This window comes from Leptonychotes weddellii, chromosome 3, assembly GCF_054177405.1.
Source record: "Leptonychotes weddellii isolate Sample4059 chromosome 3, ASM5417740v2, whole genome shotgun sequence".
NCBI lineage: Eukaryota > Metazoa > Chordata > Mammalia > Carnivora > Phocidae > Leptonychotes > Leptonychotes weddellii.
The window spans coordinates 55949676-55968137 of NC_138371.1; the positions used below are offsets into that span (position 1 = coordinate 55949676).

At 42.0% G+C, this 18462-nt stretch overlaps 1 protein-coding gene across 2 annotated transcripts in view; it reads right to left on the bottom strand.

Moving 5' to 3' along the window:
* Positions 1-1641: 1641 nt before the first annotated feature.
* GAD1 (glutamate decarboxylase 1) overlaps positions 1642-18462 on the bottom strand; it is a 42164-nt gene continuing 25343 nt past the window's right edge. For both annotated transcript variants that reach the window (XM_081814204.1, XM_081814203.1), the window contains 11 exons: positions 17736-17848; positions 16540-16655; positions 16376-16455; positions 16098-16152; positions 14683-14799; positions 13452-13516; positions 9819-9897; positions 8561-8710; positions 6134-6241; positions 3914-4003; positions 1642-3123 (listed from right to left, as the gene is read on the bottom strand). In XM_081814204.1, coding sequence (XP_081670330.1) covers positions 2950-3123; positions 3914-4003; positions 6134-6241; positions 8561-8710; positions 9819-9897; positions 13452-13516; positions 14683-14799; positions 16098-16152; positions 16376-16455; positions 16540-16655; positions 17736-17848 — 1147 coding nt within the window. In that variant the 3' untranslated portion in view covers positions 1642-2949. The remainder of the gene's footprint in view (positions 3124-3913; positions 4004-6133; positions 6242-8560; positions 8711-9818; positions 9898-13451; positions 13517-14682; positions 14800-16097; positions 16153-16375; positions 16456-16539; positions 16656-17735; positions 17849-18462) is intronic.

Consider the following 18462-nt stretch of genomic DNA (forward strand, 5'->3'; position numbering starts at 1 on the left):
AGTCTGCATACCAACATTTATAGCGACTTAATTTTAATTGCTCCAAAGTGCAAACAAGCCACATTTCCCTCTGTGAGGAAATGGATAAACACACTGATACATCCACATGGAACACTATGCAGTAATAAAAGGAACTAACAACTGATGCAGACAACAGCAAGGATGAATTTCAAATGCATTGTGTTAAGTGAAATAAACCAGACTCAAAAGGCTGCATGTTATATGATTCCATTTACATGATGGGAAAGGCAAAACTCTAGAGACAGAAAACAAACCAGAAGTTGCCAGGAATTAGAGACTGGGAGAGGTGCTACATATAAGGGGACAGGGGGACATTTATTGGTGTGATGCACTGTTCTAGATCTTGATTGTGGTGGTGGTTACAGGACTGAATGGGGTCATTAGAACTCACAGAATAGTATACACAGTATACTATAAAGAATGAATTTTATTGTATCTTAGATTTTACCTTAATAAAAGAAAAATCCCCACCAACCCCCCCGTCCAAATGGTACCATGAGAAAAAAAAATCTCATGGACCAGAGGCCCTGATGCTAGATGAGAATTTATCAGCTACCTAAAATTGTGCTTTTTTTACTTTAACCCCTCTGCCTCTAGGGGAAATGCAGTAGCTAGGGAGCAGAGATGAGCTAAAAGAGTAAAAAAAAAAAGAAGCTGACCTTGTCCCACCACCAGCCTGTCTCCCCCTACCACTATAGGATGGCAGCCTAAAACAGTGCCGGACCAAGGGAGGGGAGAAACTCTCTGTTGTATAAAAACTTGAAGTCTTCCCTTGTTACATTGAGCTGGACATTTGATTGCTAAAATGAAACTGTTCTGGTAACTGAGAGGCCAGAAAAGCTATGGGATTGACCTGAATTCAAACAGGGGCATGGGGAAAGAATCATACCACGGAGGGGATTGGAAGGAACAGTGGCAGAAAGAATAAAGTGATTTTATGATCATCTCCCTGTGGAACCTGGTCTTACTTCAACAGTTAATCATGCGGTCAGTATGCTAATTACAGAGGACTCTTATCCAATCCTTCCACATGCTGAATAGAGAGCTCCTTGTATTCCAAATGAGTGAAATAGTATTATTATAGCTTAACAGAATGTAGAAAGCGGGACCTATTTCCTGATGATCCAGCACCAAGACATATTTCCTGAAAAAGTGAATCAGGCCCACTGTTCAAGCATGAGCAGCAGCAAGGCATGATTCCGTGATCGTAGAGGTAGTCAGATACCACAGACGCCAAATGCTGTAAGATCCCCATTAGAAGGAAAATTTGTCTGCCACGCACATCACTGTAATCCCAGTGCCTAGAACAGTGCCGTGCCTGAGACAGAAGAAGAAAACAGGTTTTGAATGGCTGCATGAATGGAACTCCAAGATGCAAGTAGGAAAATGAGAAACAGGGATGGCTTTTCTTTCTCTGGGCTTGAATTGCAAATTTTATTTAATTGCAATCAGAATGATTTTACAGATCGGGTTTGGGCACCTATGACAGTGCGTTGAGTCCCAACTTAAGAAGAGTAGTGAGCATCACCTAAAGGCAGCTGGTGGAAAGGGGCTGGGCTGGGCCCTGATCTGTAACCATCACTGGAAAGCTCTGTGTATGAAACACAAACTAGAAGAAAATTTTGTTCAAATTCTCCATGGAGAATATTTTTATTTATTTATATTCTTCTTGCATACTCTAAAATGCACAGTGTGAATTTCCTTTCCTCAAAAACAGTTGTGAGCCTGGTCAATTTATGGGAGCTCTTCAGAAGGTCTTCGGAAACGTTGCCTTAGGTTTGAGCTAAGCGAGTCACAGAGATTGGTCATGAACTACTACAAAATTACAGGAGATCTAGTTATTATCCAACAGTTACTAGAAAAGCATTGAGAACACCAGACATATAGCCAGACAGAGAGGGTAATAGAAGAGCAGATGCTATTTAAGTCATGGGATTTCCATACAGATGATTCTATGTACAGTATCAGAATTCTCTTACAGACAGTAAACTTATGCTTTGATCATTATTTTAAGGGCACTCTAATATAAATACAAGTCTCACTAATTTTAATCTTTTTTCTTTGGCTCACAAACGCACGAAAATACCATAAACAGTTTCCCGAACTTACTGCATTAATATATAAATAAGATACATTACAAATGGGAAGAAAATACAAGACGCCTCTTTAGCATGGTAAATCTCTGAATATAAATAAGCAATTATTTCATTTACCTACAATTTAAACAGTTGTCATTTACCTACAATTTAAACAGTCATTGAAATCATTACATGTGTTCTTCCCCTACCCCCCAAAGGTCAGACAACAGAAATATATACAATCTACACAAATTAGTCCCCCAAAATACAACAACAGCACACCTGTAACAATGACTCTGCTATGATTTTCCCCTAACAGGATACTAATGGAGAGGGTGTGACTCTTGTCACCTAGTGGTACTTCGTTTCATCTGTCATCACCTCAGGTAGGAGAAACACTGACAACGAGGTCAACTCTCGCCAACAGGATGTCCCTTGGTCCCTATGACACAACATCTTGAAAAACATCTTTCCTGGGATTGTTGGGCAAGCTGGTTTGCAGCATGTTTGGCCCCTCAGTAACTGCTGAAGGTAAAGTTAATTCTCTTGGAGTGGGAGACATGCTGTGATCTATCACCAAGCCACACTCACGATGATACATACATATACATATAGAGAGAGACGTATATATAACTGTACATATATACTGTGTTCCTAATGGGCAACTTTTTAAAAAGAACATTATTTCCTACTAACTATAACAAGCTTAAGTAAGGTTTAAACAGTATTCTTTGAGATATTATGTTTCCCCTCAATGAAATAGCCTATGTGGTTTAGCCATTTATAGAGGTTGTTCTAGAGTGCCAGAAGGAAAAGGAATTCCCATAAACTCATGTTCTGTGGAGGGCAATTACAGATCCTGGCCCAGTCTTTCTATCTCCTCAATGAGGAAGTCAATATCAGACTGCGTAGCGGCTGGGTTCGAGATGACCATCCGGAAAAAGTTGGCCTTGTCCCCCTGAGGCTGGTAGCCAACCATGGTCGTGCCAGACTCCATCATCAGCGCTTTGATTTTGGGGGCCACCTTGTGATGGAAAACAAAACAAAACTCAAGACCAACATTAACACCACTCTCTTCTGAACAATGCAACCCATTTCTTAGTTGGAAAAAAGAGCCATTTGCTTTTTCCCATCTGTATCCATACTGGCACGAAGGCAAATACTTTATACCTGAGTTTCTTCAGGGGTTAATGTCCAATGACTGAGACTACCCAATCATAAATTCCCTCAGAAACTACTGTGCGACTGAATTTTGAAAGTCAGTCATAGAACAGTGCTAAAATAAAAAACAAAAACAAAAAACTCTTATAGGCTGCAACACAAATTAAGGCTTCTGAATAATCCAGAACCCAGGATCTTGTCTGGCACATAGAGCTGTGCTCAATGAATATTTGTTAGATGAATGAAATATTATATAAATTCAATGCTAATACCAACAACTACAAATAATAAACTGGATATAGAAATCAACAACTAGAATGAATCAGCGTTAGAGTGGACTTGAACTTAGTAAAAGACATTTTAATAGACAGAGTTTAATATGGACGTTCCTAGGAATATGTATATCGTTCAACTGTCCTGCATACAGCAACACCAACCTAAAACAGGGATGTGTCCTTTAGAGGTTCCCCCTGTATCTGAATCACAGCAAAGGGACAACCCAGATTCAAAAAGAATATAACAAGATGGCTGCCTACCACCCCAAGTCTTTATTTTTTATTTTTCCTCCATTAGAAGGACACATTAAAGTGTGGATGTTCTGACCAGTTAGAGAAATTGCATAGGGTTAGATGAGACAAGGAGAGATTCCATACCCTGTGTAGTTTTTCCCGTCGTTCAGGGCTATCCGGAATGCCCCTGAGGCTTTGTGGAATATACCAGAAACAGACATTTGTATGCTCAGGCTGCAGAGATTTTCACAAACAAACAAACCAGAAAATTATGAGAACCTGAAAGAAAGTTATTCCCAAACCCCTATGTGCCCTTGGTGGAAGGCTCTCAGACCAAAAAAAATTTTTTTTTCATAAAGGTCTTTAAGTCCATCTTGAAGGCAATGTTACTTCTATACTAGGAAGAACAATGCCTCATTTATCTAGTCATATCTAGCAAGAGAGCTGCTTCCTATAACCAATCTTCTAGATGACCAAAGGTTACCACCTTTTTTTTTAAAAAAAGATTTTATTTATTTTTTGACAGAGAGAGACAGCGGGAGAGGGAACACAAGCAGAGGGAGTGGGAGAGGGAGAAGCAGGCTTCCCATGAAGCAGGGAGCCCGATGCGGGGCTCGATCCCAGGATCCTGGGATCATGACCTGAGCCGAAGGCAGACGCTCAACCGACTGAGCCACCCAGGTGCCCCACCACCTTTTTTTTTTTTTTTTTGATTTTATTTATCTATCTTAGAGTGTGTGTGTGTGTGTGTGTGTGGACGAGTGGGGATAGGGGCACAGGGGGAGGAAGAAGGACAAGCAGACTCTGCGCTGAGTGCAGAGCCAGATGCAGGACTCACACTCACAACCCTGAGACCATGACCTGATCTCACAACCACAAGACCATGACCTGAACCGAAATCAAGAGTTAGCTGCCTAACTGACTGAGCCACCCAAGCACCCCATTCATGATCTCAAAGTTACCACCTTTAAACATTGAAATGTTAAAAAATTATTACATTTGGGTAGTTTTTAAAAAGAGTATTATCCGTCTTGCCATTTTGTAGTACCTCATATATAGAAGAGGCTCAGCACAGTTTATCTGAATACTGAATATACTATGAATTTATTATATTGATACTGAATCTTCTCTTGATGATTCAGGATTATTATAATGGACACTAATACCATGTCTAAACCATAAGATAGGTCTCACTGAGGTGCCTAGAACTCTTTAGTGTCTCTGCTCTAAAACCTCCTATCCTTTTCCAGTTCTTCTGTATTCTTGCCATAATTTTTCAATTTCCTTCCACACTGCTGTTTATCACTCTGCCTGCCTCTACCTGGCTTGAGATATCACATTTGTCTCTAAACTGCTAGAATATTCAAAATAGTGTAAATACTCCAAGTGCAGTCCCATAGGTGAAATGCATGAGCACTGTGTCATTAAGTTGAACTGCTCAGGGCTTTTTCTTCCTTATTGGGTGACCCTCCAGCACATTCCTAATAGTTTAGATTGCCTGTTAAATAGACTAAGTTGAATGTAGGTGGTGTTACACTGGTTTATACTAGCTCCCATTCTAACTTTCTTTATCCAGCTGTGAACTCCATTAAGTCAGACACAGTGTCTGTTTTGGTTACTACTATATAACCTAGTTCATGGCATGGGATCTAGCACACAGCAAGCATTCAGTCAATACTAGTATGACAAGTAGCTTATCGTGGGCAATGTGGATATGAACTCAGGGCAGAAACAAAAAAAATTTTTTTAAGAGAGAGGGGGTATGGGGGAGGGGAAGGGCAGAGGGAGAGGGAGAGAGAGAATCTTAAGCAGGCTCCATGCCCAGCGCATGAGCCTGATGCACAGCTTACACTCACAATCCTGAGATCATGACCTGAGCTGAAATCAAGAGTAGGATGCTTAACCAACAAAGCCACCCGGGTGCCTCAGAGCAGAAACAATTTTATCTTGCTCTCCTCATAATGAATCTATGTAAAGTAGAACTTCATTTTAGAACCAGTCTGGGGAGACAACGTTATACCCATCCTATAAACTTCTTGGAACTGAGAAATACTTTATCATGGAGGTTCGACACAATAATAAGACATACGTAGGAAAGATAAAGGATTCAAACATGCCAAGTAAAGAGCTCTTCTCTGCAAAGGGCTGGTCAAGAGCTGTACCATTTTAGAAAAGGCAAAGGGCAAAAGTCATCCCAATGCTATCAAAAGAGAAGTTCATAGACACAGAGGGAAATAAATGAAGAGTACATAAAAATAAAAATTCAGAAGCAGCTTCTGGCAATGTGGGAAAATATGGCTTCAGGAGCATCCCTCATTAGATTTTCTGGAAATGCTGTGTATCTAGTCCATGATGACAACTTACCTCCCCATCAAAAACCATCTCAAATTCTTCTCTGTTTTTAATCTTGGCATAGAGGTATTCAGCCAGTTCCAAGCATTTGTTGATCTGATTTTCAAATCCCACTGTGCCCTGGTTTAGAAAAAGAAAAGTCATGTTGGTTGGTGATGGGTTGCATTTTCCTGCAATGAGCAATTGAGAAAGCTATGCTGACCTTGTCTTTTGGAGTTACACATAAGAGTATTCTTGGAGATGGTTAGGAAGAGCTACCTAATTAAATGAGTACAGTTTCTTCACAGCACCGAAAACAATAAAAGGAAGCACATCTACTCTCTTTGGAAGGTACTCTAGCTCTGGGCAGTTAGTCTCAATAGGACTTTTAGCTTCCTTCTAGTTACTCACAGCCGGGACCTGAAGCCTATTGTTAGTTTGCTTTAGAATAGCGCTACTCAAAGTGTAGCTGTCCACAAACTGTAACTGGCGCATGCAAATGTGAGAACAGAAATGAGATTAAGCAGTAAGAAATTTTAATAGCATTTTGACAGAGTAATTTTATGTCTACTGACTCTAGTTTTAAAAATTGATGTTTGAACTTTATATAGTTTTTTCATTTTTCCAGCAATTCATCATCATTTATTGTATTGGTCCATGATAGGTTAAACAACAACTGGTTCTTCACCACAGAGTTTGTGAAATACTACTTTAGAACCCACCTCCCCAACCGTAAGTCCTAGCCAAGCATGTCCCCATACTCCCTGGCAGGCTACCTTGCACATAACACAGTATCATCTCTTTTCGGTGCCAGGCAGGCAGGCAGGTGGGGAAGCCATTGGTTTGACTACATGCCCTGAGATTGCAGTAGTAGCTCTAGCTATTGACAAACTGGCTGAGCTCAAGTTTCAAAAGCCAGCATGGCTGATTAATAACAGCGGCATGGGGGTTGTTGAGTGGGTCGGTGTTAGCAAGGTGAGCAGATGCACAAGGCTGGCTTGTGGATTGTTAATGGACTTGGGCAGAATCCAACACAGGCAAAGCATGAGCCTCCCCAAGTAGTCACTGCTGAGTGTGATACCTTGGCCAGTCCACTTTCTTACTTTTTTTTTTTCCTTTTGAAAGATTTTATTTATTTATTTGTCAGGCAGAGAGAGAGAGAAAGAGAGAGAGAGGAGAGCACACGTATACAAGCAGGGGGAGCGGCAGGCAGAGGGAGAAGCAGACTCCCCGCTGAGCAGGGAGCCCAATGCAGGGCTCGATCCCAGGACCCTGGGATCATGACCTGAGCTGAAGGCAGATGCTCAACCAACTGAGCCACGCAGGTGTCCCTTGGCCAGTCCACTTTCCACTTGAGAAAGAAGCCCGCACTGGGGTCCCACCTCAGCAACCAATTCACTATGCGCCAAACTCCTGGCAGATGGTTCAGGAGGTTATTGTTAGGCAAAATGAAGACATAAATTACTGATGTAGGCCACATGGTCATTATATTTCTAAATGATAGGGCTCTTTCTCTTGTTGCAATTCATGGTTATTTATATGCTTAAAATACCTATGATTACTTTGTGGTAGAAATCAGACTATTTCTATATTAAGACAAAATGACTTAATGAAGAAGAAAACAAATAATCCATCAAATCCTTCCTACAGAAAAAACATTTGATTAGATGTTTTGCTGGAAAACTTTGTTATTTTGGTATTAGTAGATACAATCTTAAATGTGGAAATTATTAAAATTACTCTACAGTAGGTAAATAAAAACAATGGTTGCATAATAAAGCTGTGAAATCAAAATTGCCTTAGTTGATTGCATACTTTTGAAACAAATAGTCGAAATGGCAATCCTCTCCCTCACCCATATTTAGGGGGAGATTCCAATAGTTTGCTTTTTTTTTTTTTAGACACAGAAATGCAATCCGAAAGGTTGATGAATGCAGATGCAGCATGCCTTAGTCTAGCAGTAGGATTTCTCAGAATAAAGTATGCAGTTTTCCAGAATAGCATATAAAGTACAAATAATGGGAAAGCCATTATTTAAGAGAACTAAAAACTGTCGCATATCTCCCATGATTTGAAGCCTCATAAAGAAATTCAGGGTTCTGCATAGAATAATGCAGTAATTTTATCTCTCTTTCTCTACATCTGCACTAAATAATTTCAGCATCCCTAAGGATTATGGAGAAAGTCCTTATCTTGGCAAAATTTTTAGTTGTTACAAGAGAAAGTTACAAGAAAACTCCATGTTAATTCAAATTGAGGAGACTGAATGGAAGGAGGGAGATTCTGACATAAGGGATAAAGTGATCTCATTTGCAAACAAAGAAAATACAGTTAGCTCAATTATCTAGATATTGATTACACACATATTAAATTATCTGTGATATATCTTTGCCTCTCTTTTGCCAGCCAGCCTCTGCAAATTGCATTTCTGCTCTATGTCCTGAATTCTCTCCTTTGTACCTTTGCTTTCCACATCAGCCAGAACTTGAAAATGTCCACGTGGCGGCCACACTGGATCGCCTTGTCCCCAGTGTCATAGGAGACATCATACTGCTTGTCTGGCTGGAAAAGGTATCCGGCACACATCTGGTTGCATCCTTGGAGTATACCCTATGATGAAAATCAAGACAAGCTTGCATCTGTATTCGTCGGTCAGAGATGTGAATGGCTTTGAAACAGGGCTGGTGGGAAGGAGGGACTTGGGATCGCGTGCAACCTTTCTTCTAATGTCTTCATAAGACCTTGCATTTGTTCTGATATCTTTCTCGAAAACCACCCTTGGAAAAACTTCTGCCCCTTTCTCTCTGTCACTCTGACTAGAAAATGATTTTTTAGTCTCAAATGCTTACAAGAAGGGACCCACCGTCCCCTCTAGGGAGCATTTGGGGTGTTTTGGGTTGTTTCCAAGACTGGGAAGTTCTATGGCATTCAGTGCACAAGGGTTGGGGATATAAACTCCCTGCAGTGGATGGAACAGTCTCATGCTGTGAAGAATTTCCCTCGCCCAAAGTGCCCCCCTCCCCAAGTCTTCTAGACTTTTCCAGGATCTCCTGTAATGTTAACAGACACTCTATTAGGAAAGTAGTAAAGGGCTTGGGCAGGTTCTGGCTCCTACAAGCTGGAGACAGATTTTTGGAATGCCTCAGTGTACACACATTTTATTGGAGCAACAATGCTTTTGAAAGCAGGGTCCTATTATTAGACACTTAAAGAACTAACTTGTTTACAGAAGCTTTTTAGTCAACATTCCTTATTGTCCTAAGTTGACATTTGCAGCTGTTGTTCTGCCTAATTTACTTCAGCTCTTGGGACCACACACGCATGCTAAGAATTTGTAGTATGTTTAGGGAGCACTTTTTGTGTTCACTGAGGTGAGGGTTGGTGGCTCACCCAATGGCGCTCACTTTTGCTTGTACAAACAGGAAGGAATGAGCAATGAAATAACGTCCTTACAGTTTCCGTCACTTAAAAGGCCCTGAGCACCGAACAGTAGGAAGGGCAGTAGAGGGCAAGAGCCAAGAGGAGGCACGAGCTGGCTGTAGGTTCAGAGACAAGGGCAGGAAAGAACTGCAATGGTAGTTTCAATGGGGCTGTCAATCTTGCGTGTTTGTCAAGTACAGGAAACCAAATCCAAAACAGAACGAAAACACGCTTTTCTCCTCTTGTGCCTCGTCAAGGACATTCAGGCTGCCAGCTCATCTTTGGAGGAGGTACAGACCTTTTCCTTGACAAGAATGGCAGAGCACTGCAAGAGCACGCCCATCATCTTGTGAGGGTTCCAGGTGACTGAGTTGGCCCTGAAAGAAGCACATGATGCACTCTGAAGAGAAGGTGCAGGAGTCAGCGAGAGGCAACTGTCCTCTTGAGGAAAACGCCACCTGTTGCAACTGGAGTCGGTATATACGTTTTCGATGCCTACTCCCCCAGATTGGCTAATCAAACAGTAAACAAATATTTTGCAGGCAGTCTCGGGGTCCTACGTTGCAGACTGCCTCTTCTAAATAACCGCTATTAATAATAGCTAACATTCATGAAGAGCGTTTATTATGTGTCCTATTGTTCTGAGAGCTTTACAGGCATTATATCAGTATGGTATGGTGGTTGGGAACTCAGGCTTTGGAGCCGGACTGTCCAAGCCTGAATCCTGGCTTTGACATTGGCGAGTTTGGGCAAGTAACCTAACTCCTCTGTGCCTCAGTGTTCCCATCAGTAAAATGGGGGGGGGGAATAGTGTCTCCCTCCCAGAAGTTCATAAAGGATAAATGAGTAGACACATACAAAACGCTAACAACCACTCCTGGAATATCTAATTCTCACAACAACCCTATGATGTAGGGTTTTACATGGAGAAACCGAGGCATGAAAGGGTTAAATGCATCACCCAAAGTCAAACAGCCGGGCAGTGCCAGAGCCAAGATTCAAGTCCAGGGAGTCGGACTGCAGAGCCAGCGCTCATAACCCTTCCACCAGCCTGCCTCCCTCTTGGCAGCAGACCCTGGCTTCCCTCTGCCTTCCTGTCCTTATTTATCAAATGGGCTGGCGATGAGGAAGCATGAAGAGTGACACCTAAAAGCAGGGATCACTTGGATAACTCTAGATTTTGACTCCTTAGCAGTATTGCTGAAGTGCCAAATGAGCAGGATCTTGCCAGTGTAGGTTGCAATGATGGCTGAACAAGCAGGGTTTCCTAGCAACCTCATCAGTCGTTCAGACACAATAAAACGGTTAAGGAGCACGCTGGCTAAGCCATTCCAGAGACAACTAAGTCGAGTGCCTGATGACTAAAACGGGGTAACTTGCTTCAGTGGTTTACAGACTCCTTCCCAATGGCCTGGCCCACAGCCTGGCCCCACTTTCATACCTGTGAAGGATATTTTCCCCAGATACAGCTCTGAATTATACTGCCTCTGTTCTCCCTAGAGCTAAATCCTTGCTGTGAATTTTTAACCTCTTCATCTTGGTGAGGTCCTCTAGATGGAGAAGTAAGCCTGAAGTACTTTTCGCCTTTGCACATAGTACGATAACCTTTGTGAAAGAGACCTGTGAAGAATTCTTTAAAAAGGTGACTAAATGTTTATCACAGTAAAAATCATCAGTGTCGGGCCATATTTAAAAGGTAGTGGATTTAATCAATTTTCTCATAGCTCTCATTCACTGAGTCATTAAATTTTTTTTTAAATATTTTTAAAAAGATTTTATTTATTTATCTGAGAGAGAGAATGAGAGAGAGCGCGCGCGCACAAGAGTGGGGAGCGGGAGAGGGAGAAGCAGACTCCCCGCTGAGCAGGGAGCCCAATGCGGGACTCGATCCCGGGACTCCAGGATCATGACCTGAACCGAAGGCAGTTGCTTAACCAACTGAGCCACCCAGGTGCCCTAAAATTTTTTATTTAGATCTCATAAAATGTCTTAAATGGTTTTTTGAATGTCTTAGAGGTCGGAAGTAAATGGTTCTTTGCTGTTCCAAGTATAAAGTAACAAGACATGATATGGATTCAATTTCTTTTAGAAGACGTATGTGCTTTAAAATGTTAGAAAGATCTGTGCAAAATGTTTCAGGTTTTCCTGGACTCAAAGATGGAAAATGGAAATTGCCTGAGAAATCTAAAGTTGAGTTTGACTGGCTCATCTACATTTAGTATATTATCCTCCAAGTCACAGGGTCGTATAATTATGCTTCAAAGAGTCCGTCCTACTCACCTGACCCTGGCCTTCCAAAACTGAAGGGAAGAGGCACAGTAGAGGTAACTGAAACTCAAGCCAGAGTCCTTGCTGTGAGAGAAGCCACTGGTGGGTTTTCCCTGCTCCCAGCCCACCTCTCCACTTCACTCTGCTCTCACCTCTTCTACTTTGCTCCAGCCACACTGGCCTCTTTGATGGTCCTCCAATTTGCCAAGAACAGTCCTACCCCAGGGCCTTCATACTTGCCCTTCCACCACCTGGAATACTCTTTTATGTATCCTTGCTTCCTGTCTCCCTTTATCCCAGTATCCACTGCAATGTCACATCCTCAGGAAGGCCTCTGACTACCCTGTCTCAAATGGCATGCCTTTGTCCTTACTACCCTCCTTTATTTTTCTTTACTATGAGGCAGACTGAATATCTCCTTGTTTATGAACAGCTAGCTCACTGGATGGTAAGCTTCAGGAAGGTAAATCTCTTAGTTGATAACACCTTCTAGATACTGCCTTATTTTTCCTACGTGTACCAGATACACATTTTTTTTAGAAAAGTGCCATAGATGGCTAGACTGAAGGCAGGTAACTGAGTATTCATATCCATGCCTGCCTGGCTCATGACTGGTGCTCAGTAATATTTGCTTAATGAATAAATGAATCGAAGTGAGCTCGTTTTGGATAAAATCTTTGGAGTCAGGTTAAAATCATGTTTAGTTTATGACTACATTCTCTCTGATCAGAAGCTTCTGTTCCTGACACGAAATGTGCCAGGTTAGCAAGTGAACACAAGAAATGGTTCTAATTCTAGCTGGTGGGGTAGGGACCTGGTTCTCCTAGGTCAAGGTAGGGGTGTCCTGGCGGCAGTGAATGACTTGGGAAAAGCCCAGATGGGTTTCGATGCCTCAGTGCTCCTCTGGGTAATCTTCTTTGCCTCTTCAGCCCCTGTAGGTGACAGGAGAGGGGACTGCCATTTGCAATGGGTGCAAGATCCAAACATGCCAAAGGCTTTGACCGCCAACCAAATAAACTCAGTGATTGAGAAGAACAGGGAACAAAGGGGGGGCTTCAGTTTGGGAGCTTGTGCAGAAATGGCTCTGATACTGGGCCAGAAAAAATAAAAAGTAGAATGGGTTAGGGAAAAAAAATCATATTTAGCTTAGAACCACCCACTGAACTTAAATGGTGAGCAAGAAAATAAATTAGTTAGATCAACTGATCAACTGAGTTAGATCAACTACATTAGTTAGAACTACCCCACTCTCAGCAGTAAATTTAATGAGCGAGAAGAGTGGACCGAATCCGGGCCCCTTTCTGTGCCCTTGGCAAACTCTCCCTTAGCCTCTAGAGCCCTGCACTGCTTACTTTCTCTTCTCTACCAGCTGGCCACCTAGCAATCACGTCTGCCGTGCTTACCACATTGTGTTGTCACTGTTTACTTATCTTTCTCTCTTTCTAAATGGTGAACTCACTGAGGACTTGTTTGACTGGGAATCATTTTTGATTTCCCACGGCCTAGCATACAATAATTGCTCAGTAAATGCCTACTGAACTAAGGTGGACCTAGTCCGATGGAAGTAAGATGTTGGGAATCAGGGTGGGGAACATCAGCGGACGGGGTGGCCCAGCATGTCTGACGGCCTGGATGAAAGGCGGCCCTGAGTTCAGGCCCTTACCTTTCTATGCCACTGAGTTTGTGGCGATGCTTCCTGGACATGAGCAGCCCGCCGCCCCAGGCAGCCTGTGAGGACAGAGACAGGGGAGGGAGGGGGAGCAGTGACATTTAAGACTCACAAACCAATCACTCCACACCTCTAGTAAAATATGAAAGAGAACGTAAATGGTGAAAAGCATGAGTTTGTTTGACAAAAGGAACCCACAACTGATTGTTCAACCAGCGGCAGTTGTAATTATTTATCATCTGTCACTTCTTCGTCAAAAGTTCCTCCAGGTTAACCGCAGAGGGGCTGTGCGAATGATACAGATAAATCGGGTCTGAGCCTGGGGTGCCAAGACCCAAAGGCCCAGCATCCTGTGGAAAGCCAAGGACGCTCAGTGAGCCCCACCATGGCTCTGGAAGTGACCCAAAGGACTGGAGCCTGCCATCCAATTCTCCCTAGGGTAGAATTCTAAGGGCTCCTGAAAAAAAAGTCAGAAAGCAGCAACTCTGCCAGGCTCGGAGGTCCCACAACAGGGAGACATTTTTGTGGGTACGCTGATGCATGTTTACTGAACGGCTTGGGACACCACATGCCACAACAGCAGCCTTTGTTGGTCACGTGCTCAACAGTCGGGCAAATTACCCAACTGTCCAGTTGTGAGAAGTTATACCCGTAAGAGAATGGAGAGAGAAAAAGGAAAAAATACACCCAGTCTCACATGTGGAAAATGTACCTTTTATGTTCCTAGGAAAATTTGGGACTAAATCTCTTTGTTGATAACACCTTCCTATAGGGCCATATTTTTCCTACATGCAGACACGTGGGTTTTTTTTTTTTTAAAGGGTCATAGATGGCTAGACTGAAGGCAGGCAGCTGAGTGTCTGGATTCACGGCTACTTTCTCTATGTTGTAGCTTATACTTTTTTTCCCTCCGAAACCGGCTATATTCCACTCTGTAGCCATTTGTCTAGACACAAGCTTCCTGGAAAGGTGAGGGGGACTGTAGTCTCACAAGGACCGCAGAAGACAGCGGTGGGCCAGGGAGGAGCCGGATGAGTCCTAGATGATGTACAGGCCTGTAGTATGTACCCATCATGAATGGCCGGCTGGAGGCCACAGGAGGGCGAGCTGATGGGACGTAGAGAGAGGGCTGGCTGGGGCATGGGGAGAAGCTTGCAGCAAATTGTAAAGCAGAGCGGTTTACACCCCCTAACGGACTGGTTACACTGTGAGTGATAGCACTTACATCGACATGTAGCCATAGGTTATATTTCTCACATATATCTGCAATCTCCTGTATTGGATCAAAAGCTCCATACACCGTCGTACCAGCAGTTGCATTGACATAGAGAGGAACAAATCCCTACAAGGGAAGAAAGACAGGCTGATGAGTCTTTTTAACCCTCTCCTTTCCACATGAAGTAGAAGAGCTGCAATAGCCTTTCTTTCTAACAGAGATCAGCTAAGCCGATGTGCTGTCAGATACGGTATCTGGGAGAATTCTTTGTTGGTCCATTTACTCATTCGTTCAACAAATAGCTTTTGAGCAACATTTACATGCCAGGCCCTGTTTGCTGAGCTGTAGAGGACTACGGCAGTGAGCACAACAGATGGAGATTTCTGTCCTCATGGAGCTAACATTCTAGTGGGGAGTGACAGACAACAAACAAAATTAAAGCAGCAAAATACACAGTACGTTCAACAGCGGTAAGTTCTATGGCAAAGAGGAAAGCAGGAAAGAGTAATAATAAGTGTTTGAAGTGATGGGCGGATAGCTCTGAACATCATCTGGGTATTATACATTTTAGAAGCTGTGTTGCTCTAAGGGTATTGATGTAATAATTATACTGAGGCATTGTTTGGTTATTTAAAACACAGTGGAAGCTGAAACATTCACGAATAGTCGACACAGTAAAATTTTCACGTGAACGAGAAATACATGAGTGAGTGGAGTAATAGGGCTAAGACAGGCTTGGGAGAATCTAGGAGTCCTAGGTTTTTTTCAAGCTCAGCTCCACCCATGCCCGTTGCTCAATCCTAGTGACATTTCCATCCATCTCCTCTACTGACCAGCAAACAGCTAAGGCTAGAGAATGAGGTACAAGGATGTAACCAAAACAACGAGTTGGTAAATGCCTGATAGCTACCTGGCAGCGCCTTGTGGATACATCTGTTCTGTCAGGTTTTTGTTGTTGTTGTTTAATAGAATTTATTGAGGCTAGATTCACCAAGTACCATGGGCCATCTGCCAAGGCATGGAAGCACTCTGCTAAACAGAAGCCTAAGCTAAAATGGTATTTGTTAAAATGAGATTATACCTAACAAGTAGCAAGTAAAAAGCTCAATTAGGCTGTATCTTCATGATGATTGGGTAGTGGATTTACTGAAGTACATCAAACTAATCACTTGGCATAATAAAGATAGGACAAGTGGCTTAATTAAGACTGAGTTTCTCATTTAAAAAAAAATGACGTTGTATAGACACAGGTTGAAAGTGGAATCATCTCAAATTGGAAATAAGCAAATACCTGACATTATAATTTTAGAAACACAATAAAATTACCTCTTATATTATCAAAGACTTTTATTGTCTAGGGCAGAAAGAAGATATTTTTAAAAATTTGTATTCACCAGAGTTTTGGTGCACCACATAGTACATACCTTTTGCTTGGCATCAAGAATTTTTGCCTCTAAATCAGCTGGAATTATCTTCCCTCTATAATTATTTAAAAGGAAGAGAAATTAAAATGAAGAATCAATGAGATTGCACATGAAAGAAACTTCAGCAGCAGCAAAAAGTAATTTAATCGGATATTTTCAACAGACCATTAGCAGCTTGGCACACTGTACTGAGTCAGTGCTTAAGCACAATAAAACAAATTTAACAGATGAACACATTTAATACATCAAGAACCTAATATTCACTCTCCCCTGCCTACCTTTCATTGCACTTTATCAAAATCACATTGTCAGTTCCAAAGCCAAGTGCGGCTCCAGCCTTCTTTATGGAATAGTGACTCTGCAACAAACAGAGGATTGAGGTTAGAAATTAGACAGTCCCTTGTAAAACACCATAATCCACAAGCAAGAGCACCCAACTCACGTGTTCTGAGGTGAAGAGGACCAGTTTGGGAATGGCCGCCATGCCCTTTGTCTTAACTTCTGGGAAGAACTTGTAGCGAGCGGCCATGATGCTGTACATGTTGGAGATGGCTCCCCCTATGAGCAAGCGGATACACTGGGAAGTATGAAGCTCCATCATTATTGTTTCTAGTAACGAAGACTGAGCTGGTGTCTTAAGAGACAAGGGAGGCAGAAAGGGGAGGGACAGTATCCTGATAGGCTTTGCTGGCTTCCCTACTGCCAGGCTTCCCTCTGGTCCTTGGGAATACGAGTAGTCACACTCATTACCAAAGCCATCTGGGCAATTTGGCTGGAGGTGATTCATGTACTCCAAGGCCCATTCCACCTGAAGCCTAGACAGAGATATAAGAGGTGGCAATGGCAGTGACTGCAAAGGGACAGGTGAGTTACCACTTTCCTGCTTTGCCATCCTGCTCCGTCTATTTACCGAACAAAGATGAATCTATTCTCTGAGTCAGAAAGACAGAAAAAGGGAGAGTAATGGAGCCTACAGAAGGAAACAGTGACATTGCCTGGATACTGTCCTCAAAGAATATTGAGTCATTTGGGAGAGCTCTAAGTTTATTAAAATCAAACTAAACTTGTGTTTACTTAAATAAAGATCACAAGGAGAATGGAGGTAACTAGATATGTCTGGCAATTCCTTGACAATTAAACAGGCAAATTCACGGCCAACTTGAATTGCCTGGACAATTGTAATTCTTATTTCTTTTCTTCCCCTTGTACACAATCATGCTGCTCTGACACCACCCCACAGTGCTTCTTACCTTCAAGAATATCTGTCCTTGTTTTGAAGATTCTTACCGTATTTACATCAAACTAAAGAGTCAAAGTAGATACACTATTTTGGCTGAAATTGGTTAGTCAGTTGATAATGTTGATTCACTGATTCCCAGACTAAGCAAATTGTTCTTGACGGACTAGTTGTTTAGCATGATTTGAACACAACCTTTGTCAGCTTTTACAGCTGAGGCACAAGCTCTGTTAGATAGTGCACACAGTATGCAGTATTCTTGCTAGCCTTCGCCCTGACAAAGACAGGGCAGGAGTATTGAAAAAAATATCTTTTAAGGTCGGTATTCTTTCACAAACTCACTTTATGTTTAGTGTTCTACAAATCTTGAGGAGAGTCAGGGAAAGAGAAGAGAAACATACCAGGAGAAAATATCCCATCACCGTCTTTACTGGACCATCCAACTATCTCTCTCATCTTCTTGAGTGTTATTTGCTCCATGAGGACAAATACTGGTGCAATTTCATATGTAAACCTGAAAAGGTGGTGAGAAAAAAAATGAACATACAGAAGTCATACCACTTGTTTGGGGAACACAGATGATAGGTTTAGTACTTGTACTTGGGTTCTAAAAAAAGGTGTATTCAAAACCCCTAAAACATTTATTTCCTGGAAATGCAGTAAGTCACCAATCATAAAATATCAGAAACCAGCCGGGGTTACCTAGAGAGGTGGTGGAAGTGCCTGCTCTGTGCTTTCTCATCAACAAAATAGATTTTTATCTGAATGGAATGTCTTAGATGTGGTCCACCCAGAAAAATAGAAGGAAAGAAAATGACTTTCCTGGGTCTCCTTCACCTCTAAGATCTAAGATGATGCAAATGTTAATTGAAAAAATGTATTCTAAGATCTACATAAAATTGGTTTGCAACTGACCGAAACCGACTGCCAGTTTCATACTTGTAGAATCTATAAAACCCAGAGCCAAAATCTATCTTTTAAAAACAATGTAAACATCTGAACGCTAACTGTGAATCTAATTGGAAATATTGACCCAGGTTTTAAAGATCTCAATATAATTATCTACATGGTTTTTCTACTGATAATCCCCAAGGACAGCTATGTTTCTATAATTTCTGAAGTCAGTAC